Source organism: Kluyveromyces lactis, assembly GCF_000002515.2.
Source record: "Kluyveromyces lactis strain NRRL Y-1140 chromosome D complete sequence".
Lineage (NCBI taxonomy): Eukaryota > Fungi > Ascomycota > Saccharomycetes > Saccharomycetales > Saccharomycetaceae > Kluyveromyces > Kluyveromyces lactis.
The window spans coordinates 110,010-135,611 of NC_006040.1; the positions used below are offsets into that span (position 1 = coordinate 110,010).

The following is a 25,602-nucleotide window of genomic DNA, read 5'->3' on the forward strand; positions in this document are numbered from 1 at the left end:
GTATCCTTTATATACTTTAAAATCCAAATCAAAGTACCAATGCCTTACCCCGAATTACCAATACAAATGACTAGCCTAAGATGAAAACCTTAAGACAGACACAAGAAAATATACTTTCGAACAATGACAAATGTTCAAAATGTATAATAATGTATAATGATGTATAATAACATTGATATTTCTGAGGGAGTGCTGATCCTTTTGCAACTTACTCATCTTATATAAGCTCTCATCGGGTCCTGCAATAAAGTTCCTCTCCCTTTAGTAAGAGCTGACACATTTTTTTTTTCTGTCTACATTTAATAAGCAAGTATTCGCAACGAGTGTGATGCAGGGATGCTTATCGTGGTGCATTACCCTGATTAGTCAGGGTAATAAACTCAGTGTCTGCTTCAACACATTTGACTTTTATGGTTTTCAGTCAAGTAAATATTGAAATCCATATGAAAGGATGAACTTATTATTCAATTCAGAGTAATTATTTGTTAATAACGATAACACATTACATTCTTTATTAATGATGTTTTCTTGGCTAAAAAACGAATAATATTGATCATAGACAACTGCAGTGATCGAGCAAACTACACCTCGTTATAAGAAATACGTTATATTGGATATTCTGGTGAACGTTTTATATACTAAGGAAAAAAATACGATAGAATAGTTTGTCCTTGTTAATCATCATAGGTTATCTTCAAATTTAAGGAGAAAAGAAAAAGAGCATACAAGGTATACCTTCGGACCTTTATTCATACTTTTTAGTCACAAATTACCATGTCTAGGAAGAAGAATATTCTAAAAGTTATCATTCTAGGTGATTCGGGTGTTGGTAAGACATCTTTGATGCACAGATATGTCAACGACAAGTATTCTCAACAATATAAGGCTACGATAGGAGCAGATTTTCTTACCAAGGAAGTCATTGTGAATGACGATAAGGTTGCGACGATGCAAGTATGGGACACTGCTGGTCAGGAGAGATTCCAATCGCTTGGTGTTGCATTTTACAGAGGTGCTGATTGTTGCGTGTTAGTATACGATGTGACCAATGGTAAGTCGTTCGATAATGTGAAGTCGTGGAGAGATGAGTTTTTGGTTCATGCGAACGTCTCCTCGCCAGAAACCTTCCCATTTGTAATTCTAGCTAATAAAGTTGACGTAGAAGAATCGAAAAAAGTGGTTTCTTCTAGATCTGCGCAGGAGCAAGCTAAATCCTTGGGAAACGTACCTCTGTTCTTTACTAGTGCCAAGGATTCCATTAATGTCCAGGACGCATTTGAGGAAATCGCACGCAGCGCATTACAACAAAGTCAATCTGATGCGGATGCGTATGAGGACGACCTAAGCGAAGCTATCAATATTCAGTTGGACGGAGAACCTAGCTCATGTAACTGTTAACTGATAAAGCATGCGTCTCATCAAATACGACTGAAAGGGAAGGGAACAAATAGATTTTGTTGTCTTTTGCCCTTCCCTTACTTTCTTCACGCTAACCGTCAGAAAACACGCGTATTAGCGTTGGATTGTTCCCATACCGTATAGATACATCTCGGAACGAATCTTCAAGCAAATCTAATTTAACACACCTACATAGAAAATCTAAAGAAACTACGCTCCTTCGTGTAATTAGTCTTAATGTAATGTAATCTAAATCTCGAGTTGATATTAGAGTAACCATTAGCATGATTAGACTCTGCACAACACGTTTTGTTTGACACCTCTTTGGTGTCTTTGACCCCGACTTCTGTTTCTGATATGCGCACTTTATATAAACATTTGTACAGACACATGCCACACGTGCCGAAAAGTTTAATCTTCAATACGCTCTGGTAATTGCCGAAATGCAAGAACAAACTTCATACCAGTCGAAAACCTCGATCTGGTTGCGTCTAAGCTTGCTAGCCGTATTTCTAGTATAGTCACCCTTTTGATAATATATATATATATACATATATATTTAAATATACGTATATCTTTGATGGTATGGCTATTGTTTGGAACTAAAATATTGGTTTACGGGCCTATTTCATTATCTCTTATCTTGGCACAAGGTTGTAAGATTAAATTTACCATAAGCTTTTGCACTGCTGTAAGTAGGTACAAGGACACCATCAAAAGTTCTTTAAATTGTGTTAGTTTCTTCAGTGCTGCTTTCGTATTTCGTCACCGTATGTGACAGCCTTAAGCAATATTTGAAACTTTCCAATCAAATTCTAAGGTAAAAGAAAAGAAGAAGTATTTATAAGTAGTGTGGTTAATCATCAACGTTTTTGTTTTCAAATAGCAGGAGCAAAGGTAGCAAAAGCGAGGGCTCCGATCTATCGCATATCCGTTAAAGCTGTCTAGGACCACCTGATTGCTCTTTGACGTTAGCTAAGAAGGTTGCACTTTATTAATCCGGCGTGGTTGTATCTGTACGAATTTATAGAGCGTATTAATTTTATCGGAAGGGTTCAAATTTGGAAATTTGAACGTTAAGTTGAGTAAAATAGCTTTAGAGATTAAAAGCCGTGTGTCTGATATCAGCCTACTTGGAAGTTCACAGTACCATTTTAGTGAAAAAGGATTAACGTTGTTTTTTGAAACTATACCTGGTGTTTAAACCTGAAGCAAGACGGCGAGTGAATTTTAATTGCTGTACCATCTCCAATACTAATTGATTTTGGAGAAAAACATCTGCATAACGCAACAAAACACGCACACAAATACATTCACTACTTCAGTTCTGCATTTTTAACTTTACAAAGTCTCAAGTCTGCTGAAATAAGGCTTGTTTCATCGTTCAAATTATATTCTTACCGTTATAGTTTCTTCGCATTACACTATACTGTTGTTTCGGATGCTTTTTTCTCTACGATGGAATCTATGAATACAATTGATCCTCAGAAGGGATCCAATATTGGACAAATAATACCGCTACCGGAAGAGTATCTACGATGTTCAAGGACCCATTTGGTGGTAATCATATCTAGAATGTTATCCTTTTTGATTCAGATTAATGATGCAAATAACGCTGGTAATCAAACTATGGAATTGACGAGATTTCATTCAAAAGCAGCACCTTCGATCACAGTATATCAGTACCTGATACGACTCACCAAATACTCATCTTTAGAACATAGCGTTCTACTCTCGGCAGTATATTATATTGATTTGTTGTCTGCTGTTTACCCTGAATTTACTTTGAATTCGTTGACCGTCCATCGTTTTTTGTTAACGGCAACTACTATCGCAAGTAAAGGCTTATGTGACTCGTTCTGTACAAACACACATTATTCTAAGGTTGGAGGCGTACAATGCAGTGAACTAAATATCCTTGAGAATGAGTTTTTGGAACGAGTCAGATACAGAATTATCCCAAGAGATGATAATATCGAAAATTGTAAGATTGAACAAAAATTGGGCTCCAATATGCTGATACCCATGAAAAACGCTTCACAGAGAGGTCCCGACAATGGTTTCAATGTTTTACAGAATTATTACAGGAAGATTGTTCAACTCGTTGGAAATCCATTGAACTCACCGGATAAAACTTCCACATACTTCTTCAAAATGGTCGATCCAATGAATCCTGGCATTGGTGGCACCTTGGTACCGCCTAGTACAACAATCAAGAACAATCTTAAAGATAAAGGAAATGGTAGATTAAACACAAACATTATATCCACTACGGGCAGGATCGTTTCACCATCTATAACCGAGGGCGATAGCTTTAATCTGAGTGAACACCGGAAAACTCGTTCCCGAGAAACTTCTGTTAATGAGAATAGTGATTCTCCTCCGATCACCATTCCACAAAAGAGAAATATGAAGGAGGATGATCCGACCAATATGGATAGAAAGAGCACTTTGCTACGCAACGGCAAAAAGCTTTCAAGTCATTTCAATAGTTGACCTTCCTTTAATTTATTTCATTGCCAGGATGGAATCAACTTCGGATTCAATTTATCTTTCGCTGAATTTGTGAAGATGGTTGGCAAAATGTGTTATGAGTCTTTTACGATACTGAAATGGTTTCCCATTTTTGTTGATGTTCTTTTCATCGCAGCAATACTCATCAATATTCACTTCATAATGTCTAGACGGAAATTAGACATTAATTGACCCACTTTTAAGTTATTGAATCACTACCCAAGATTACAATGAAAAAGCATGTAGTATTAAAGTATAGTTTCACTACTTAAATGTTTCAGGATTTTGCATTACTTTCCTTCAATTGTGCCATCTTTACTCTTACAGGTTAGCCGCCCTATATAGCTATACTTAATTGGTTGCCATAAAATGGAGCAGCTGATGCTGTCTGCTTCTAGCGTCATTTTATAATATTGAGATGAGAGATGCTGCAACATTAGTTGAAAAAAAATCCGTACATCGTAGAGGAAGCAGAAGTTATGCAAGATTATATAGTTAGTTCTCTAGTAGCCAATTAACTTATAACGTAGCCGTTGAAAGGCAATGGCGGCGGTGGTGATACGTGGTCTGACTCTCTCTGTAATACTACCGACTCTTTGAATGAATCATTTTCATCAGTAGCAGAGAACATCTAAATTTTACCCGGATTTGAATTCTTCTGATTTCTTTTGATTAGTGAATATTTCTTCATCTCATCTCATCTGGTAGTCAAAGACAGTAATATATTGGAGGGCAGTACGATTCGCCCCGTTTTGAATCCCCCGTAGACTACCAGCTGACTCTAATCCACCATGTCTTCAGAGGATAAGGATACGTTACTTTCCAGTTTGGTTCAAACTGTGAGATCATCGAGTGCATTGGCTGCACAGGATATCGATTTCTACAAAAGTTTAGATTCCAACATTAATGCATCATTAGAAGACACTTCTACGAACATTTTATCGTTAATCAACGACTTGCTTTTGTCTATTGATCCCAATAATGATGTAATTCAGCAAGGGAAAGACAGTTTTGTGGATTCTTGGAAATCCATAAGTAATATTATGGATAATTTATTTGAAAAGTCTGATCATGCACTTGACAACATTAGAGCCGGAAATGGTGGAAACGCTGGAGGTCCATCACTTAAGTATCTAAATGATGATGATCGTTCGAACAATAAACCATCCAAGAGGATTGAAAAACCTCAACTAAGTTTTAAAACTCCTGTAGATAACACAGAACTTCATCCTTTCAAGCCATTATTGGAATACAAACCCCATAGTTTACAACCGTTCGAAATTTCATTGAAGATGGTCCCAGAAGAGGAATCCATCCCGTCCCATTACCCACATCCATACGAATATGAGATCGACCACCAAAAATACAATGACTCCATTCTTGTTGCAACAGAACCGATCCCATCAAAGGACTGGGATGAAACTGAAGCAATTTGGGTTGACACCGTTGAAGGCCTTAACAAAATGAAAGATGAATTAAGTAAAGCCACAGAATTAGCAATCGATTTAGAACATCATGATTATAGGTCTTACTATGGTATAGTTTGTTTGATGCAAATTAGTGACCGGGAGCATGATTGGATTGTAGATACTATTGCATTGAGAGAGGAACTTTACATATTGAATGATATCTTTACCGACCCTAATGTTACTAAAGTTCTGCACGGTGCATTCATGGATATCATATGGCTTCAACGTGATTTAGGCTTATATATTGTTGGCCTTTTTGATACTTATCATGCCTCCAGGATGTTAGGTTTTCCAAAACACAGTCTGGCCTATCTTCTCGAAAGATTTGCTAATTTCAAGACTTCAAAAAAATATCAACTGGCAGACTGGAGAATCAGACCGTTGACCAAGCCTATGCTTGCATATGCAAGAGCTGATACGCATTTTCTCCTAAATATTTTCGATAAATTAAGGAACTCTCTACTGGAACAGAATAAGATGTCCGATGTTTTGCATGAATCGAGAAAAGTGGCTAAAAGAAGATTTGAATATAGTAGTTTCAGACCAAAGGTTCCGTCTTCAGCAGTGTTTTCACCTATTGAAAAGGATGAACCTTGGAAGAATATTATGTTTCAGTACAATATTCCGGCTTCAAAGGAATTACTTCTCCGTAGACTTTATGAATGGAGAGATACAATCGCCAGGAGGGATGATGAATCTCCTCGTTACGTGATGCCAAACCAACTACTTGTATCGTTGGTGGCTGGTGCACCAACCGAACCCATTAACGTATTGTCTGTCAGCTCATACGTTTCAGAGCATTTAAGAACAAATTCGAAGGTCATTGCAAACTTGATCAAAAGAACTTTAGAGGATCTCAAAGGAAATTCCAACTCTTCTGCGATCCCACTTTTGGAATCGGCCGAAAGTAACGGCACCGATCTGGCCAATATAATAACAACGTCCCAAATTAAATCCATTCAGAATATATTTCATTCACTTGCTTCGGAAATAAACTCTCAAAAGCTGAATAACGAACAAAATTCAGAGAAATCTGTCCTATTCAATGGTATTTCAAACTTGGATGTGAATACTGCCGTCAGATATACACCAAAGACGAGAACGCTCATTCCACAACATGAATTATTAAAGCGTCAGCATGAAATAACAAGGACGTTAGAACAAGAATACACTGACCGACAAGCTCAGAGTATTGTGCTACCGTCAAATGAGGATGAAGCTCCTACGCAAGTATCTAACGATGAAAACAGAAATGAAGTCATCACGTCTGATCCTTCTCAGGAAGAGATTGAAGAGAACAAGGATGAAGTAATTACGTTGCGCAAAAGACAATCTCAATCTAACAACAAACGAAAGACTATCAGTCCACCTGCAAGTCATGAGATTATGGATTATGCTGCTGGCTCCGACCTATTGAACTCAACAAAGAATAATACAAACTCACAGAAGCATAAAAAAAGAAGATTCGATCCTTACTCTGTTGAACATGTCGGTCCACAGCCTATCAAGAAAAAATCAAAACCTGCCAAGGGTAAGAACGTCTCATTCAAAAGATAGAGCATCTTGAGCAGCTCTAATGGTATAAATATCGAACTAGTCATATTTACAGGTTAATTTCGCTCACTAATTCGTTTGCGTAATAGTTTTTTTCCTTAGAAATAGCTACTTCTGCCTAGGCATTGAGACACAGATTGGATAACTTGAGCTTTTCTGAGACTGCCCATAAGATCCTCCAGTTGCAAGGAGTCTTTTCACAGTAGTCAGTCTATCCTAATTTCTTCATCTATAGTCATGTGCAGTGCATCAGATTAGCCAACAGTTCTCGAAAATGTTGGAACTGACAAAAAGGAATGTTGATATTCAAATTTTGTTTACTACGCGGAATTATAAGAGTGTATAAATAAGGGTATCTCATGGCATTTAAAAGAGATTTAGCCCTAAGTAGTATATATAATGAGATTGAATTTTTAATGCATACTGCAATGAACTGCTTTGATCAAACATAAAGAGCAGAAAAATTAAACGGGTACGACTCCAAGAGCTTATCTATCCTATTATCTGAAATCCTAGTTTGAACTATGAGCACTAGAAAACGGTCCGTTGTTACTGAAGAGACCGCCCTCATCGAAGAGACCCCGGGAACGAAGAAAACTGTAAGAGTTTATGAGAGAAGGGTTTATTCCTGGGATGAAATTCCAGATTGGCAAAAGGATAATGAGCACATCCTGCATGGCTATGTACGAGAGACCCAGAGCTGGAAAGAGCTTTTCCATTCATTGTTCTATCTTCACAATGAAAGTGTTAACATATACACACACCTTATACCTGCAGTAGCCCTTTTCTTTATTATGCTATTTGCTACGCATCATGTTATCAACGAGTACCCTACGACTTCAGCAATTGATTATTTTATGATAAATCTCTTCTTCTTCGGGTGCGCAACTTGCTTGACGATGAGTAGTATGTTCCATACCATTAAATGTCATTCTTTACCAATTGCAACTTTTGGTAATAAGTTAGACTATTTAGGAATCGTTGTGTTAATATCTACGTCCATGATTAGTATATTGTTTTATGGATTTCACGATAGCAGTCTTTTGTTTTATCCATTTGCGGGTTTGACAAGTCTCTTCGGGTTAATTTGTGGCTACATGTCGTTAAAGGATAAATTCAGGTCTAGAGAGTGGAGACCTTACAGAGCCACTATGTTTGTTCTATTTGGACTTTCTGCGGTGTTCCCGATAGTTGCTGGGTTTATTGTCTATGGGAAAGATGAGACATGGAAGAGGGTTCAATTGACATGGGTCATTTGGGAAGGAGTTCTATACATTTTCGGAGCATTCTTATATGGAGTTAGATTTCCCGAAAGGCTTGCCCCGGGAAAGTTCGATATTTGGGGACATTCACATCAACTTTTCCATGTACTAGTAGTTGTTGCTGCTCTATGTCATTTAAAGGCACTAGTCGTCTCTTATGGGCTGGTCCATCAAGCTTTGTCACAGTGACCTGATAAAAAGAATACTCTAACATTATATAGTCGCAAGGATACGTAACTTTTTTTATAGAGGAACTTAAATAAAAATAAATATAGGCTGGAATCGTATTGGTCCCCTTGTGACAAAATTAACTGACCCTTTGATGTTCATCATCTTCCTCTTGTTAGTTGTTTTATGTTTTCTTTTTCGGGATGTGGTATACGAACTTAAAAAATTGCTTCCAACCAGAGTCGAACTGATGATCTCCACATTACTAGTGTGGCGCCTTACCAACTTGGCCATAGAAGCTGTTATTTCGGAAAAACGAGGATTCTGGAACGGTTCACTTGGAAGTCTTTCTTTCACCTGAGCATAATATTTGTACCAATGCCGGAAGAAAAATAACAATCCGAGCCCATCGAATGGCCCACCGATGAGATGAGATCAACGAAACTGTCGAGTCACACTTCCTAGGTCATTATTACTTATAGTAAAACAATTTTTCAGTAATATTCAAAAGCATCAGCTTGATCTTCGAGTCACTGGATAAACGGAGTTCACTTGTCAGGACGCATTAAACAGATCAAATTATAATTAACATGGACAAAGAGACTCTTCGAGAAATTAAAGAGATCAGTAAAGAGCTAAGAAAAGAGGATAAGTCTTTAAAGAATCGGTTGCAGAGTATAATATTCGATAACAATTTTCTGAAAGAACAAGTGTTCCCCACTTTCCAATACCCAGTGGTGCCAAATGAAAGATGTGGATTGTGGTACTGCGACCCTAAAATATATGATACAACAAGTTACTTCAAATCCACAGATGGTCACATGAATCAATGGGATTTTAGCACAAGAAGGTTGAACTTCCATCTTTTGCCTCTCTTGGGTGAAAATGGAGGTTTAGTAATTTTAGATAGCACAAGGCGTGGTAAAAAGATTCCAGACGCTTTATCAAAGACAGTACCTATATGGTGTGCTGTTTTAAATTATTTAATGCTAGAAGCTGATGGCAAGCAATGGCCGTTTGAGGAAGAAATATTGTTTGTGCCTCCAAGCACAGTTCCAGAGTCTGAGTTTGACAGAATGTTTGCCAAATTGCCTGAGTTAGTACAAAAACTGAAGAAGCTCGACATAATCGATGTCAAAAAATTGAGAAAAAGTTTACAGATCGAAGAGGGTCATGACAAACTTCTTCGACCAATTTGGGTTTATCCGGGTTCATCGTTGTTGCAATTGAAGCATGATCTTTTCTCAGGAGAAGTTATTGAGAATACACATTGGGAGCCACCAAGTAATATAATTCCTGTGATTTTATGCACTGTCAGTTACCAATGCCAGGACGGTACGGATAAAAGATATGGCTTCACATATGTTCAAGGTGCTGCAGATGACCATGAACTATGGGCAGAAAATCTCACTCCACAACTGTTTTGGGAAAATATAGATGAGCTTGGTGATATTTCCAAGTCTGACGCCGAGCTTAAAGACAGTTATAACGCAGTGATACTTAGAGCAAAGGTACAAAATAGCCTTGACATATCTGGAGATATTAGCAAAATGCTTGAAATAGACACTATCACAGCCCGTTTACACTTAGGTAAAATTACATCCCAGTTTCGCATAACCCCAAAGACAGTCAAATACTTGAACCAAAAATATTCTGCAGTGGTATTATGTCACGAAGCTATATCTGTTACTGAAATAACCGAACTACCACGCTCAATCCATATTTTCCCATTACCCAGCGGATCGAAGAAAAGTTCAAGAGAGTTACGAAGCCATCTCATTAAGATAAATGCCCTTATTGAGGAACAACTTTCACGCCCAGATACAGCAGCTAATTTACCAATTCTAATAGCATGTGACTCAGGGAAAGATATTTCAGTATCAATTCTACTGGTTGCACTTTGTAAATACTATAACCTAGACTGGGAACTACAGCCTCAGGATAGTGTTAATAAGACTATCATCAAAAAACATCTAGCCAAGATTATAGAGTCTCTACAAGGGAGGAATGTTAACCCATCAAGAGCAAGTCTTAACAGTGTAAATTCTTTTCTAATGTAGATAAATTCTAACTTTTCTCTTCGATTTTTACCGCTTTCCTGTGACGTTAGCGTTACTGAGAATAGTACCCACTATTCTGTCACCTTGGGCTTTTTTGTATGAATGGTTTTTTTTTTTTTCAGTTTTTCAATTGGATCAATTTTGAACAAAAAAAGCTTTGAAATGGTAGTTGAAGATCTACTTCTGGATGTAACTAATTGCTGCATTGGTTATCAGGTGGGATTTGCTGTACTTGTTTTGTATACTGGAGCAAGGTTGTAAGGAAATAAAACCCAAAATGCTCAAGAAGTCAAGAGTATTGGGTAAAATTCCAATTCCATATTTGATAAAAGGCAGTAGCTGTTTCTACTCTACAGTTGTAACATCAGCGCCAATTACGTTAGAAGATTCGTTGCAATCGATTCTATCAGATATTCAAGATGGATCGAATATTGTAACTCCAAATAAGCCCAACACGAATTTACTTACATCGAAGCAACCAATAAAAGCTTTGAAACACTTGCAATGGAAAACGAATTTGAGAGTGAAAAAGACAACCAGGTTGCTCAAATACTCTAACGAGAAGCTAACTCCAGAGGACTATTCTGTGTTTGTGAACCAGTTAATGGATGTGTACAGCAAAGATATTGAACTATTGAATAAAACTGAAGTATGGAAGTCTCTTTACCATATTTATCGAGTTTTTGTTGTCAATGCCGTTGATGATGGTAATGCCATGGTCCTGTACGATTTGAATCAATTTGTTAGAATGTTTATAAACTTAAACGATTTACCGTTAGCTAGAAACGTTTTCCAATTGATTTTGAAGAATTCAAAGAATGGAGAGATACCAAAAGATGTTCAGACTATATGCATGTACCTAAGGTTATATTGTGGTGCACTAAGCGAATTATGGACGACACAAACTTCTCGGAACTTTTATCAAGATCTTATCGGATCATTATCTGGATCTAACGCAAGTAGCATTCGTATCCCATCGCACATAGCATACCCAACGATCGGAGTACCGCAATTCCAACTATTATTGAGAAAATTAGTGGAGGATCCAGAATATTCAAAGCTAAGAAATACGGAAATGGACTCTTTAATTATTCAAGCGTTGGGTCATTACAAAGAAGTGCCATTTTTGAAGCAATACATTTCAATTTTTTATGGCATCGATGAGAATGTTACTATCACTGAAACTCATCCGGGAATAAAGAAATTAACACCAGATTCCCAACTCCTAAAATCAGTGATATCTGCATATGGACATAATAACAACATCACGTCTGGCATGACAGTTATTGGATCGTTCATGGAAAAATACCCCGAAATGAATTTGGACAAGTCCTTCTGGCGTACGACTATTTATTGGAGTCTCCGGGAATGGAATAAATATAAAGATAGCAAGGGAAGTCAACCTAAGAAAGCATGGAATTTAATGCTAAACTGGTATGCTACCATTGGAAAAGCGGTACCGTTTGACCAAAAGATCATGTTATATAGACTTTCATTCCTAAAGTCCCGTAAAGATCACAATGCGGCCATAAGAGATGTACAACAAGTATTCAAACGCATCTTTATCAAAACTGAAAAGAACACATTCATTGTAGAAAGGTTAGTGCTTTACGCATACCAGAGGTTCATCATAAAAAATCTTGTAAATCAAAATGAGAACGCAAAATGTGTTGATTTCATAAACGAATGGAGAATCGATTTCGAAAACGGCAGATATTTAGAAAGGTATTTCAAAGAACTGACGCACCCCAAGAATGAAAGTGACGAACAAAAAAAGCTAAATGACGAAGATGATGATTACAATTTCCCATTATTCGGGACCAATATTCTATAGAAATCACATAGATACCAGACTGTACCAAATTAACATGCAGCATGTATTCTATACCTGTTTAATAAAATACGTATATGTGTATCAAGGTTTCACTTTGTTTTCAAATAGATGTGATCAACTCATTAATGAAACAGAATCTACTAAAAAGCCACCACCCGACTCTGAACCAAACCATCTGGGACGTATGAGCCAATGACATAGCACTTGCGGCCAAAAGGTACTGCGGCAATGTGGAAATAAAACATCTAGGTTTACCATAATCTGGATAAACGGTACTAATTCCCAACTGGAAAATACCGGCGATGAAAGCAGAGTATTTCACATAGATGGGCTGGTCACTTCGTAGATGTAGTTTATGTGAATACGGTAGCTTTTCAACCAGTCTTCCGCATGAGATATGGTTTATATGACCAGAAACTCCGAATTGGTCAAAAGTAAGGACCAATGGATTAGAATCTGGAATTGAAGACCTCAATTGTTTTTCAAGCAATACTTGGTCCCAGACGGCATCCATGCCATCCTCAAAATCCAAGACATCGCAACCGAATTGTCTACCATGGAACATTATGCGTAACGAATCAACTAACTCTTGCTTCCGAATATGACCTAATCCATCTGCATCACCAGCAGTCATACATACTACATTAATTGGTATACTTATAGGTAACAATTCATTGAATTGTGTTAAAGTCGGACTGAAGAACATAACTTCATCATCCGGATGCGCAACAACCAATGTCACAGAAGTCAATTTCGAAACCATACTTTCAGAGACCAGTTCATGGAAGTACCATCGGTTATGTTCCTTTATGGTTTTTGTCAAGCAACCATAGATCACAAGAAACACGAGATACCATAGAACGAACTTATTCAATCCACGTAAAAGTATCATTATACCTAGAGGATACACTTTAAAATCGAGACACACACACACAGCTTCCGGAAGTAATACTATTCAACTAAACAAGAAACCTACAAAGAGCAGCAGCATTTGTCGATAGGCCCTGATCAAATACATAATACTTAGACGGAGGATGGAGGGCCCACAAGTTTATTTTCACAAACATTTACAATCACGTGACTAAAAGAACATACCGGCCACTACCTGATCACTCTTCACGAGTATATCGACAAGGACACGGTCGGTAAGCAGTCATTTCTCCAGGCTTATAGGCATTGTTGAGATTAGGACGAATCTTGTTTGTTCGAAATGTGAAAATCAGAAAAATGAAATTTGAAATTTAAAATTCGAAAGTTTGAAACGGGTTTAGTTAGTCATCTCACTTATTGCACTTGGAAAGATCGCCTGAAAGTGTGGAGCATTGTGTCTTTTGTATTGGTTTGGTCAGGTCTTATTGACAAGATACTGACAAAATAAACTTTGGAGGGTGTGCACGGATTTGGAAGAGTACTAGCCAGATTTGAAGAAAGGTTGAGGAGCCGCTGTATGAACAATCAATTTTTTTTTTTTGTTTTCCTAAGCATCTATCTATTGATTTCTTTTTCCTCAGAATTCAGCCTGTTCTGTCTTTTGATAAAAACATAACGTGTTAAAAAATTACCTTTGAACCAGTAAAAAGGATTAACGTTATCCGTTCATCGTATCCACTACTGGTTTTATTTTCTGTGTGCTATATCCCTTTGTACCGGTGTATTTGTGAAGTTTCCATTCAAACAACCTAGCTCACTAGCTTATAGTTTTGTCAGATACTACAACATTTTGAAGCAGATAGATACAGATTTATTTCGATGGTCGAGAAGAAAGATTCAGCTGGCCGGTTTAATGGACAACCGAGCCATGGCGGGCCGAGGTTTATTAGGACGCTGGGCTCGCAGTCATTAAGTGGTCTGAATCCTTTATCCAATGCGCAGCAAGGGGTTTCTCAGCAACAACAACACCTAAGCCATCATTCTCATAACGTTACAGACTCAGACTCTCCCAGTATTCAAGATTCCGGGATTCCTATCACATCCGCTTTGATCAAGAAGGAGTCACCTAGTCATGCGGTTTCTGGTATACCGTCTAACTCAAACAGTATTAATAACAATAGTAAAAGCAATTCCAATAATAATCCATCCAGTGTTTTTAGCAGCAGAAATAATACATCGATACAACAATTGCAGCAGGGCCCATCACCTACACTGTCGAATTCAGAGTCGCCCGTAAACGCGTCCCTTTTATCGTCTATCACTACACCGTTGTTGCATCAAACTGGTTCGGCAAGCCATCCGCCATCTAATACGGGGTCCAGTACCAATGGGACAACAACTCCTTCGTATCGTGTGGCTCAAGCGTGTGACAGATGTAGAGCCAAGAAAATTAGATGTGATGGTAAGAGGCCGCAGTGTACACAGTGTGCTGCGGTTGGTTTTGAATGTAAAATTAGTGATAAGCTAAGCCGTAGAGCTTTCCCAAGAGGATACACAGAAACGTTGGAAGAACGAGTAAGGGAACTTGAAGCTGAAAATAGAAGGTTGGTAGCTCTCTGCGATTTGAAAGAAGAGCAATTGCATTTGGTATCGAAATATAGTAACAGCAAGGACGAAAACGGAGTAGAGATTCCATCCACCGAAGAAGAACAAATTTTGCATGAACTCTCTAAGACCAATGGCGGTTCCCTAAGAGTCAGTTCCACGAACTTATACTTACTTAATAAGAAAGCTTCGCCTGGTGATGATAGTCATATTGAGTCATCAGAGCCATCTATACCAGTTCGCAAAGTGGCAATCACTGCGCCTTCACCACGCATCATGTCGCCAAGAAACAGTGTTGCGGATTCTGATCCATCCCAAACTAATACCGGTAATAACGACCATATTCATTCCAATAATAATAACCACAATCAAAACAATAGTACTGATCCTTACGGAATTTCTTTCGAACAAAATGAAGCGCCAGGTCTTCCCGCGCTAAAAGCTCTCTCATCTTTGTCGAAGTATAAGCAAGGAACTCAGTTGGCCACATTGGTCGCCGTTTCAGTGCCTAGAACAACTGAAGAAATTCTCTTCGTTCCTCAACTTTTGGCACGTATCGGTCAAATTCATGGTTTTACTTCAAAACAATGCATATATACCGCATCCGTCCTAGCATCCTTAAAAGAAAACAACATCTCTTCAATTCCACCAGAGTTAGAAGTGTTGAAAAATCATAACCTATGGGAAATTGACGATGTCTTGCATTTCTGGAAGAACGTGTTCAAGTTGGATTTTATGACACATACTGCCGTGGACCATTCCTCTACTCATTTAAATTTTGCCGAAGTCGAAGAATTGATGCAACTCTTTTTTCAGGACTGGTACGAGCTAATTCCTTTGTTCGATAAAAATGAATTCAACTCATACTATGAAAAGTTCAAGCTGAACGTAACTGACCCCAATTTCTTTGTCAGAAAAGATGACACTGTTTTCAACAACCGCACTAGATCTATTTCCTATAAAATCTTCTCCTGTTTGTTGATTATAATAGTTCAAATGGGCATGTTATCTAAGATCAAAAGAGACAAGATAACATCTGGTAAATTGAGTACATTAATGAAGTACTATGATAAGCTAATGACTCATATTTGGATCAATCCGTACTTCAATTCGAGAAATACTTCCATTCAGGTTTTACAATGTCTTTCGATGCTATTATTTTATATGCTAAATGTTGGAGACATTTCTTCCATTTACGAACTTCGTGGAAAAGTTGTTTCAATGTCACAACAACTAAGGTTACACAGGTGTCCTAGTGCTGTACTAGGTGGTGATGGTTCCACTGTCTCCAAAGTACAGCAAGGTGAAAGACGTATCCTCTTCTGGAGTATTTATTACTTGGATGTGTTTAGTGCTCTTCAACTTGGTGTCCCGAGGTTGCTCAAAGACTTTGAAATTGAATGCGCTCTGCCAGTAACTAGTGACGACGACAGACAGGTCAATTTGGCGGGCCAAATGATCGCATTAGAAGGTAAAGTGTCTCAGTTTTCTTTGTCTGTGATAAGATTTGCCAAAGTTATGGGGAATATTTTAGATTCAACGTTCAAGAGAGGCATGACTACATCACTGACTAAACAAGCAGCTTTGGTGCATGAGAACGCCCTTGATAATTGGAGACATGGTTTACAGAAAGATCTCTTTTTCCAATTAGATGTTAATGGCACGATTAATATGGACGAATTCAATCAACAAAAGCAATACTCTAAATCACTTTCACCACGCACTGCCGCTTTTACTCACAATTCCTTGGTGTTAATGACGTTGTATTTTATGGCTAAATGTATGATTCACCTACCGGTCGTGGCTACCAAGCCACTTGTTGCTGAGGCAATTCAAACCCCAACCGATAATCAAACTGAAAACGGATCGGTTGACAGATCTCTGTCATCATATGTCCTATTACAGCAAGCGACCAATACGCTCCTAAACGTTTTGACAGCGTTGAACTCTATATATCTGCCGTTACCTATAAATTTGGCAAGAACCAAGACTCGTTTTGGTTTATTCAGCGCACGTGGCTCGTTGGAATATACCAAAGGTGGTGCATTATTCCAAGACAACAAAGCCTTATTACTAGACTTAGTAAAAGAACTGGAGACTGATAAGAAATTAGAACTACCAGGCAATACAAGCTGGCATAGCTTGAAACTATTTGATCTCTCGATTAACTTGATCTTGCAACCTGTCAATTCAAATCCAGAGAAGACAGAAAAGATGATACAAAAGAAAATTAACTACTACAACAAGCTAATGGGGCAGCCTACTGTTGCCGTTAAGCGTAAACGAGACCCGAAGGCTACAGAAAATACATCAAAAAAAGTTAAGGTTGAAGATGATCATAGTCAGGACAATCTGCACAACATTACTACTGGCGAGACCACTGATACTGTCCACTCTGAAGAGTTAGTCAAGGACGTACCCAAAGAATTGAATGTTTATCCTGAAAACTACACTACAATTGAAGAAGCGTTCCAAATGGATCCAGTATTGAACACTAATTTGTTCAGTAACACCGATCTCAAGACTTTGTTCAATTCAGGTATCTTTGAAAATGCGGGCAGCATCCATAACAACATTAATGACAATAACAATAATAATAATAATACTAATAATACTAATAATAATAATGGTTCTAGTAGGAACATTCACAATCTTGGTGCAGGCATTGAAGACATAGACCATGGGATGAGCTTGAGAAGCAATGACGCTTCGTTGTTGAATCTTTCTAATGCACTCGGTAATCATGGAAACAGTGCTGAGGGGATGAAGGATGGCACAAGTGTGTCGAATTTATTGAATTTAAGTACCAGTGACAGTTTATTCAAAGTACCTAGCAATGGAGACTTTTTGAAGGATTATTACATTAACAATATGAGTAACACAGGACTATCTAACCTGCACACTTCTTCTGTGAACAAGGGTCCTTCATTATCACAGTTGGGCTCTCTATTCATGTCGAGTGGGTCGGGAACAAATTTACCATATAGCAATGTACGTGGAGAATCGAAACACCCATCTGGGGTAAATCTGAACAAACAACGTGCCCAACCTGCAATGGATGGTTTCTCATTTGCTGCAGATGCATCACTCGGGCTAGCACCATTGCTAGCCTGGTCTCCGGACGCTAAACCTCAATTGAATAGTAACAATGGGAATGACGGTTTGAACCCTGCGACAGGCATTGTACTTGAATCTGGCGACAATGATTCTACTAATGCATCAGTCGTTCAATTACAACAGCACCAACAGCAGACTCACCACCCTCCCTCCCACAACAGCTCATCTATTCCAATGGGAAAGCAATCCAGCACATCAGATCGTCAAAACAGCCATCATCAAGATAATGTTGGAAGTTTCCATTCCATGCATTCTCCGACTATTCCAGAGCAAACCTCTGCACAGGGATTGCATCAACATCAGATGCTTGGCATGCCTAACAGCACACTAAACTCGGATACCAATACCGGTGGTGCTAATGTTACAAATAGTATTTCAAGCACCAATCGCCGTGGACCAAGACGCCGTTGGAATAACGCTGCATCATCGTCAGACCCTAATTCTGCTGGTGATTCATCAGTGTCCGATTTGCTGCGCTGGCAAAATGGAAATTGAAAGTAGCCAGGCTTCCGAAGGACATCAGGACAAACTTCATACTATCATTACCAAGTACTATCCTGTATATAGCATTGGATAAGAAGTATAATAATACATATACACTTTTCGACTCGTAAACATACCAGATAACCAGATCATAGTCGTAGTCGCCATGAACTTGGTACTAGTTCCCACGTAAAAAAGGACAAGTAGAGAAACTGAACCCTCCATACAGGGTTCAGCTTCTCTTGTATGTTTAATACACCCAAACACCACATTTATTGCCATACATTCTTAAAGGGTGTCTTCTGTCTTACAGTGAGACCAAAAAAAAAAATTGTTTTTGCACTTGAAACCTTTTTAGTTTTATTACAGAAAATAGAACTTGAGAACAGTTAGACTTAATGGAGACCAAAGAATTGAGTATTTGCCATTTAGGCCTATAAAGATAACAATAGCCGCAAGAGGATTTAAACTCTACCATTCCACGCTTGATTGCCCACAATATTACTGGCGATTTCACTTCTACGCTTTTTTGGTTACTTCTTTGACTGCCAATTTCAGTTAATCGGAATACTGTTTGTTTAAATTGGTATCTTTTTTTAGGACCGGTGATTTATTATTAGTACAAGTGAAGTGAAGTAGCAAAGACAATTGTAGCAATAGTACTCGTTTTACTGTTATCATCACATCCCGTTCTGAAATTTCTCGGTTTCTCTTTAGGAATAAGCGTTCAGTGAAGCACTTTTTACCTTTTTTTTTCTGTATAGCAATCGTGCTTTTCGAGTCACAGAGATCAACATCCTTTGTTTGTGTTGTGGGTACTTCTGATTGAGGAAGAATTAAAGTCAAGATTTCCAACGATTCGGATATTTGGTGTTCTACAATTGTGGATAACAAGATAATAGTACATCGCATTATTTTTGGCAGCATTGTTGAGGGGAGTTGAATGTTTGTGGAATTAAAGAATTTGAAACGTTGAAGAAGAAACAAACCGTGCATACATAAACCCAATGAATTCGGGAACATCGGCTAATCATTATCAGCCTTCTCTGATATATGGGAGACCGCCTGTTGGTTACGAACAACAGGTCTACGATGTGGCAGGAAGAAATGGTGGATCGAATCACCATCCACCGCAGTATATATATTACACACATCGTGGTGGTTCTATGCCAGGTTCTATACCAGGAAGTATTCCTGGAACAGTTAGTATTCCTCAGACTCCATTTGATCCTGTTTATGGGATTACACTGTTGCCGAGTCATCTGTTAGTTGGATCGCCGTTTGTAAACACTCCACAAACTGGTGGACCTATGTCTGCTGGTACTGGAGCGAATGGTGTCCCAGTAGGATCTAATAACATAATGAATTTGCGTAATTCAAGCTATAAATCATTCTACCCACCGGCACCGAAATTGAGGCCAGCACCATCTGGTAGATTGAGAAGAGCAAGACGAAAAGATAACAAACCCCAGCAACAACGAGAACATTCTCGTGACAATAACAAAGTGGAAGCAGAATATGATGTTGAAAGAGGTTACAGCTCTAGATCTGCATCTAGATCTCAATCTTTTTCAGCTTCCACATCAGGTTCCATGTCTGGCAGCTCGGGTCCCAAATCAATACGAAAGACTATCGATTCTGAATTGAAAATCCAATTCCAATATAGCATTCTACCTAAGGGGAATGATACTTATAGAAGCAGATCGTTGCTTTTTACAAATGTTAATTCTGAGCTAGATATTGTCGAGTTCTTACAAAAAGTTGCAAAAAATTACCCAATAGAAAGCATTTACTTGATCAAAGATGAGGACACCGGCGATGACATTGAAAACCTTAATACTAGTAATAATGATGATGATCCTAATCAAAATTATAATGCTGATAATAATAACAATAGCAAGAGAGAGGATGATAAGGATAAGGAATCAGCCCCTGCTTTAACCAAACAGATTGCCATTTCTCCGTCAAGTTGTTCACAACAGTCATATCTTTTAAGTTTCTTCACAAAAGAATCATGCCTAGATTTCTACAATAATTTATTACAGAGATATGCTGAAATCAAAAACGCAGTAAAGTCTGACCAGTTAGCAATGAACTTCGTTAAGATTCAAGACGATGAGGAATGGATGGCCAACTTGAAGATGAACGTTATTTCTTTGGGTGCCACTAGAAGCCTTTATGTCGAGTTTGCGGACGATAGCGTTACTTCAGACACTATTTGGGACACACTCCCGTTTTTGAAGAATTCAGGTAAATATGTTGTTATTGATGTAGATGTGGTTACTACTGATGAAAGGAGAAAAAACTTCGGATTACATTATTGTTTACTCCATTTTCTCTCGGTAACAATGGCTTTAGAAGTTAAAGAACTGTTAGAAACCGGAGATGAAGCAGTATCAAGAGTGTCATTCGTGACACCTGCCAATTCGGCAGATAAGGAAATGAGAAGAAGAAGAAGCAGCGCCATTTCGTTAAAGCAAGAAGCAAGTCCTCAAATGTTCTCGACGGATTCTCGCTCTCGCTCTCGTTCTAGTAATGTGTCGTTGCCTCTTTCGGAACAAGTCAGCACAGCATCTACAGATATCAGTACGCCGATCTATGAAGAATTTGATGGTAATCTAACTTGGTCCACCCTAATTGTAGATGTCTCTGAGTACAAAGAGCCCATTGTAAACGAATTTGACCATCATTTAAACTCGTGGTCTATCTCCAAGCCAACGACTCTCTATATGCATGAATCTGGAACTACAAACTTCTCATCCAGTAATCTTTCGGATGACATTGATCCTCTATCCATCTCTAGTCATGACCCTGTTCCTCAACAGATGTTACTTAACGAATATCCTTATATTATGGAACCATTAATGCCACCCCAGATCACTCAAACGATACAAAATCAATATTCCAAAAGCATACAAGCGGTAAATGCCGGCATGGAACACAGAACTGTTTATATCGGAAATATTAACCCAAGGTCTAAAGCAGAGGACATTTGTAACGTTGTTCGTGGTGGTATCTTGCAGCATATTAAATGGGTATCTCATAAAAGGATTTGTTTTGTAACATTCATCGAAACTGCCGCAGCAGTTCAGTTTTATGCGAATACTACACTTGAGCCAATCATATTACATGGGAATGTCCTAAAAGTTGGTTGGGGTCAGAATCCTGGTCCATTACCTAAGAATATCGCTCTGGCAGTTACTGTTGGTGCATCGAGAAATGTTTATGTCAGCTTACCTGATAAGGCCTTCAAGGATAAATTCATAAACGACCCTCAGTTCAAAGAGTACCAAAATAGGTACAAGATTCCAAATATTGCACAATTGAAATCTGATTTTGGTGCCTATGGTACCATGGAACAGGTCAACTTCCATTCAGACGGTCATTGTTGTTGGATAAATTTCATGAACATTAGCAGTGCTATAAAATTGGTTGAAGAATATTCCGACACAAAGGATAATCTATTCCATAAAAAGACTGAAGGAAGATATGTGGGTTTGATTATAGGGTACGGCAAGGACAGATGTGGTAATATTAACAGAAATTTGGTCTTCAACAAAAACGGCAAAGGTAGCAATCATAATCGTAACTCACAAAACAATAACACAAGTAGGGGCCACAGACAACGTAAGCAGAGTGCAACATTTTCTAACGCATCAAACATTGACTTAAAACATTCTTCAGTTGCGAATGCTTCTATAGCAAATGGCAAGTTGGATCGCCCAATGGATAATAAGAACTTCTTATCGTTAGGGGTTGATGCAGATTTCAGTGAGGGACTTGGAATATCTATTTCACCTCAAGCGGAAAGAAGGCATGTGTTAAGTGACAATGAGGATGAACGAGAAGAACATAGAGAAGAAGAACAAGAAGAGTGTGGAAACAGGCACAGCGGGGTAAATGGGTCTAACGTTGCGAACAACGAGGCTATAAATGAAACTCTCATAAATGGTACATATACCGCTGATATACCAGAGGATACTCTGCAGGTGGGTAGCGATAGCTGCAGCACCTATTCCGGTTCGAGTTCAAGTGATGTAGACATCATTGTGAACGCACCTTCTCCAAAGGCAGGTGATGCGAAGTCATTTACGCACACTCGCCGCAACGCTCACCACCGTCAAAGGAATACCAACCAAACTCGTCAATATAATAATCATCACCATGCTCAACAGCACCAATTCCAACCACTTTCGCATATCAACGCACCTTACCAAACACCGCAACCGCAATACCATCCGTATCCACAGACACCACACCGTTTTTCAAACTCTTTCGTTCCAGTAGCGCAACATGAAGGCGCAAATAATGGTAATCCAAGGAAAAGCTCAATGAAACCAATTGCAGGTTCAGATGTTATGACTAGGTACTTAGAACAGTTGCATCATAATACTTTCGTATACGCTGCTAATATTTTGGGAGCTACCCAGGATCCGGTATTCTATGATGAAGACAATGCATAAGGCTTCCTCGCATAGCATTACCGCTACACAGTAACCCGAATGAGAAACAGTATACGCCTCTACTATTCAATATATGTATACAAACGAACATACATACATACATACATACACACGTACATATTAATGTACCTTTACTGTTCTTAAATGGACTGGACGGTACTCACCCATGTCATTGTTTCTGTGTTGAGCAGGGATAACACACATCAGGCTGGATTACGACCAAGAAACCGAGTGAGACCTCGTCTCATGATTTATCCCACAACTGTATATTTGGGCCCTTCAAAGCGTCATTTGTCTGTCTTTTGGGTCCAGCTTATTCTTAAATTCACGTAAACCTCATTCAGGTATTTTCATTACTTCTTTGGGTAATGATACTAAACCTGAGATTTTCGTCCTTTAAAGAAAAAAAGATCTGTAAAACCGCTATTTAGATACATCAATATATATAAACAGGTTTTATAGCAATGTTTATTTATAGGGAAGCCAAGCACAACAAGACTTTATTTGAAGACTGTGAGGAGCAATATATAGGGTCGAAAGCTCACCTTTTTTCTAGATATTCTGCTGTTTTGATATTTTGGTCTGGTAGAGTGATCAGGAAATTTTCTTTTGCATAATCCATCTTTATCTGCCTTCCGCTGCTTCCAATTCATTTGAATTCTCTTTTTAATAATTCAAGTTTAATTGATTCCAAAGAAAGTGATAACTTTTCTTTGCTTCTTGCTTGATAGATTCTGGTTCAATTGAGTCCTTTGTTTTTATTATATTGGTGCTGTTTTTTTTTGCTTTCTCCTACGCATATTTTCTCCTCTGTCTCTTGTTTGAGATCATGTTCTTTAAAAATGGCATACGATCAGGCGTATTCAGACTTATCATTCTGATCACTTACATCTTCAATTTGACCTTTGTTCAGGCCTTTTATCCATGCTCTGGTGAAAGGTACTTGAGTGCTGGTTCCGCTTTCAAAGTCGAGTCAAAAAACAGTAAATATGCAGCACAATTCGTCAATATCAATGATGCATTAAGTAAACAAGCTTTGCAGGGACAAGCTACAGCAAAAAGCTCGACTAAAAATGTCGAAGTTCCGGTGAAGCCAGGGATGTCTATCTTATCCACAGATTCTAATACGCAAGCGTATTTCGTGAACGTTACAATTGGAGATGAAATATACCCATTAGTTGTAGATTCGGGATCTGCTTACCTTTGGGTTTATGGGAGCTCATGCACATCAAAGTCGTGCACCTCAAACAAATTGTTTTCTACAGATAACGTCAAGAGAGCAGCCGATGAATCTACTTTTTCGTTGATCTACAGCTCTGGAACTGCCTCTGGTGACGTCTATGAGGATAGAATTATTGTGAATAAGTTGGCAACCACTCAGAATTTTACCTTTGGTGTTGCAAATGAGGTGCCCGATATTTTTGAGAATTATCCAGTTAGTGGTATCTTTGGGTTGCCATCCAATAACTCGGACAACATAGAGAGTATCATATCAGTTTTAAGCGAATCCAACGCCATATCCATGGAGAAATTCTCACTGATTATTGGCGCTCTTAATTCAAAAGATAACACTACATCAGAGGATTCTGCCTTACAAGCTCCTTTGACGGAAAATAAAGGGCTGTTTATTATTGGCGATTTAGTAGAGGATTTGTACACTGGTGATATTCATTACGCTTCATTGATAACAAATGAAAACCATTATTGGCAGTTGAAAATTGATAGTGTTTACGTCAATTCACAAGCTGTGAATTTCTCGACTTCGGAGGCCGTGACTGGATCACAATCTTCATACATAAGATCGGGTATTGTTGATAGTGGTACTACACTGCTAATTTTACCCACTCAAGATGCATTGGATTTGCATACATTTTTCGTTAATTCTGTTTCCGATGGTACAAATTTTGCTATCCCATGTAATTCAACCGAGATACTTTCTTTGGAAATCAATGGTGTAAAATGGCCTATCTCATCCGAAGAATATCTTGGGGAGGCATACCCTCAAGATTCATACTATTATGGGTATTGTGTTTCCAACATTCAGGGTCTGGAATTGGACGAATCTTGGATCTTAGGCGCTGTATTTTTGAAAGATAAGTATGCCGTATTTGATGTGCAAAACCAACAATTTGGCTTAGCTAACAAGAATGAGAACGCAATACTAGTACCATATGTTAACTCTGCTACCAATAGCTCCGATACTATTAGCGGTGATAGAAGCAGCACTACGATCAGTGCCAGTAATTTACCAGCAACATCGACTGCAGCTTCTTCAAGCACCTCAAAGTCTGGCTCTACGTCTTTTGGTTTGGGATCTACTATAAAACCTCAATCTTTCATGTCATGGGTTGCTACTTTGATTTTATTAGCCTTTTGAAATAAATTATCCCACTACTGAGTAAAAATAGCACTTTTTATTCTCTTTTACTGAAGTGCCCTCTCACATTTTCAATGAATTATAGACGCAGTCCATGCAACTCCGAACGATAAAACCCCATCATTGTACATTATAATCAACACAGTAAACAGCATTTTCTTCATTTCAGAAAGAATCAGAATAGGATTGAAGATGACTCTACCCTAGCATACTTCACTATTTCAGTTAATGTCTTGATCCGATCAGTCACTAAAACTTTAATCTATGTGTTCAATACAATTAAACAGAAGTGAGGGCACAATATTATGATCTTTCACCTTTAATGTATATCAATTTTTAATGTTCTCATCATTACTTATAACGACACATTTTGACAGTAATATAATTATACCTTATACAAATATGTAACATATTCTTAAAACATACTT

General features: G+C 38.3%; 10 protein-coding genes and 1 non-coding gene across 11 annotated transcripts; 9 read left to right on the forward strand and 2 right to left on the reverse strand.

Annotated features, from left to right (window-relative positions):
* Nucleotides 1-774: 774 nt before the first annotated feature.
* On the forward strand, nucleotides 775-1,398 carry YPT7 (Rab family GTPase YPT7; the record flags this gene model as incomplete). The annotated part of the gene is made up of 1 exon (XM_453125.1): nucleotides 775-1,398. One exon carries the CDS (start codon nucleotides 775-777, stop codon nucleotides 1,396-1,398), a length of 624 nt encoding a protein of 207 aa, XP_453125.1.
* Nucleotides 1,399-2,856: 1,458 nt separating this feature from the next.
* Nucleotides 2,857-3,894, forward strand: PHO80 (Pho80p; the record flags this gene model as incomplete). Its single annotated transcript, XM_453126.1, has 1 exon — nucleotides 2,857-3,894. The coding sequence occupies one exon, from the start codon at nucleotides 2,857-2,859 to the stop codon at nucleotides 3,892-3,894; it is 1,038 nt and encodes a 345-aa protein (XP_453126.1).
* Nucleotides 3,895-4,703: 809 nt separating this feature from the next.
* On the forward strand, nucleotides 4,704-6,938 carry RRP6 (exosome nuclease subunit RRP6; the record flags this gene model as incomplete). The annotated part of the gene is made up of 1 exon (XM_453127.1): nucleotides 4,704-6,938. One exon carries the CDS (start codon nucleotides 4,704-4,706, stop codon nucleotides 6,936-6,938), a length of 2,235 nt encoding a protein of 744 aa, XP_453127.1.
* Nucleotides 6,939-7,459: 521 nt separating this feature from the next.
* On the forward strand, nucleotides 7,460-8,386 carry IZH2 (PAQR-type receptor; the record flags this gene model as incomplete). Its single annotated transcript, XM_453128.1, has 1 exon — nucleotides 7,460-8,386. One exon carries the CDS (start codon nucleotides 7,460-7,462, stop codon nucleotides 8,384-8,386), a length of 927 nt encoding a protein of 308 aa, XP_453128.1.
* A 206-nt stretch (nucleotides 8,387-8,592) lies between these two features.
* On the reverse strand, nucleotides 8,593-8,665 carry KLLA0_D01364r. The gene has a single exon. It is a non-coding gene; the product is annotated as a tRNA-Thr (tRNA).
* A 290-nt stretch (nucleotides 8,666-8,955) lies between these two features.
* RIT1 (tRNA A64-2'-O-ribosylphosphate transferase) lies at nucleotides 8,956-10,425 on the forward strand (the record flags this gene model as incomplete). Its single annotated transcript, XM_453130.1, has 1 exon — nucleotides 8,956-10,425. One exon carries the CDS (start codon nucleotides 8,956-8,958, stop codon nucleotides 10,423-10,425), a length of 1,470 nt encoding a protein of 489 aa, XP_453130.1.
* Nucleotides 10,426-10,702: 277 nt separating this feature from the next.
* AEP2 (Aep2p) lies at nucleotides 10,703-12,259 on the forward strand (the record flags this gene model as incomplete). The annotated part of the gene is made up of 1 exon (XM_453131.1): nucleotides 10,703-12,259. The coding sequence occupies one exon, from the start codon at nucleotides 10,703-10,705 to the stop codon at nucleotides 12,257-12,259; it is 1,557 nt and encodes a 518-aa protein (XP_453131.1).
* A 100-nt stretch (nucleotides 12,260-12,359) lies between these two features.
* On the reverse strand, nucleotides 12,360-13,151 carry GPI12 (N-acetylglucosaminylphosphatidylinositol deacetylase; the record flags this gene model as incomplete). The annotated part of the gene is made up of 1 exon (XM_453132.1): nucleotides 12,360-13,151. One exon carries the CDS (start codon nucleotides 13,149-13,151, stop codon nucleotides 12,360-12,362), a length of 792 nt encoding a protein of 263 aa, XP_453132.1.
* An 857-nt stretch (nucleotides 13,152-14,008) lies between these two features.
* On the forward strand, nucleotides 14,009-18,346 carry CAT8 (DNA-binding transcription factor CAT8; the record flags this gene model as incomplete). The annotated part of the gene is made up of 1 exon (XM_453133.1): nucleotides 14,009-18,346. One exon carries the CDS (start codon nucleotides 14,009-14,011, stop codon nucleotides 18,344-18,346), a length of 4,338 nt encoding a protein of 1,445 aa, XP_453133.1.
* A 995-nt stretch (nucleotides 18,347-19,341) lies between these two features.
* NAB6 (Nab6p) lies at nucleotides 19,342-22,797 on the forward strand (the record flags this gene model as incomplete). The annotated part of the gene is made up of 1 exon (XM_453135.1): nucleotides 19,342-22,797. One exon carries the CDS (start codon nucleotides 19,342-19,344, stop codon nucleotides 22,795-22,797), a length of 3,456 nt encoding a protein of 1,151 aa, XP_453135.1.
* Nucleotides 22,798-23,626: 829 nt separating this feature from the next.
* Nucleotides 23,627-25,174, forward strand: KLLA0_D01507g (pepsin-like aspartic protease; the record flags this gene model as incomplete). The annotated part of the gene is made up of 1 exon (XM_453136.1): nucleotides 23,627-25,174. One exon carries the CDS (start codon nucleotides 23,627-23,629, stop codon nucleotides 25,172-25,174), a length of 1,548 nt encoding a protein of 515 aa, XP_453136.1.
* Between the last annotated feature and the right edge of the window lie 428 nt (nucleotides 25,175-25,602).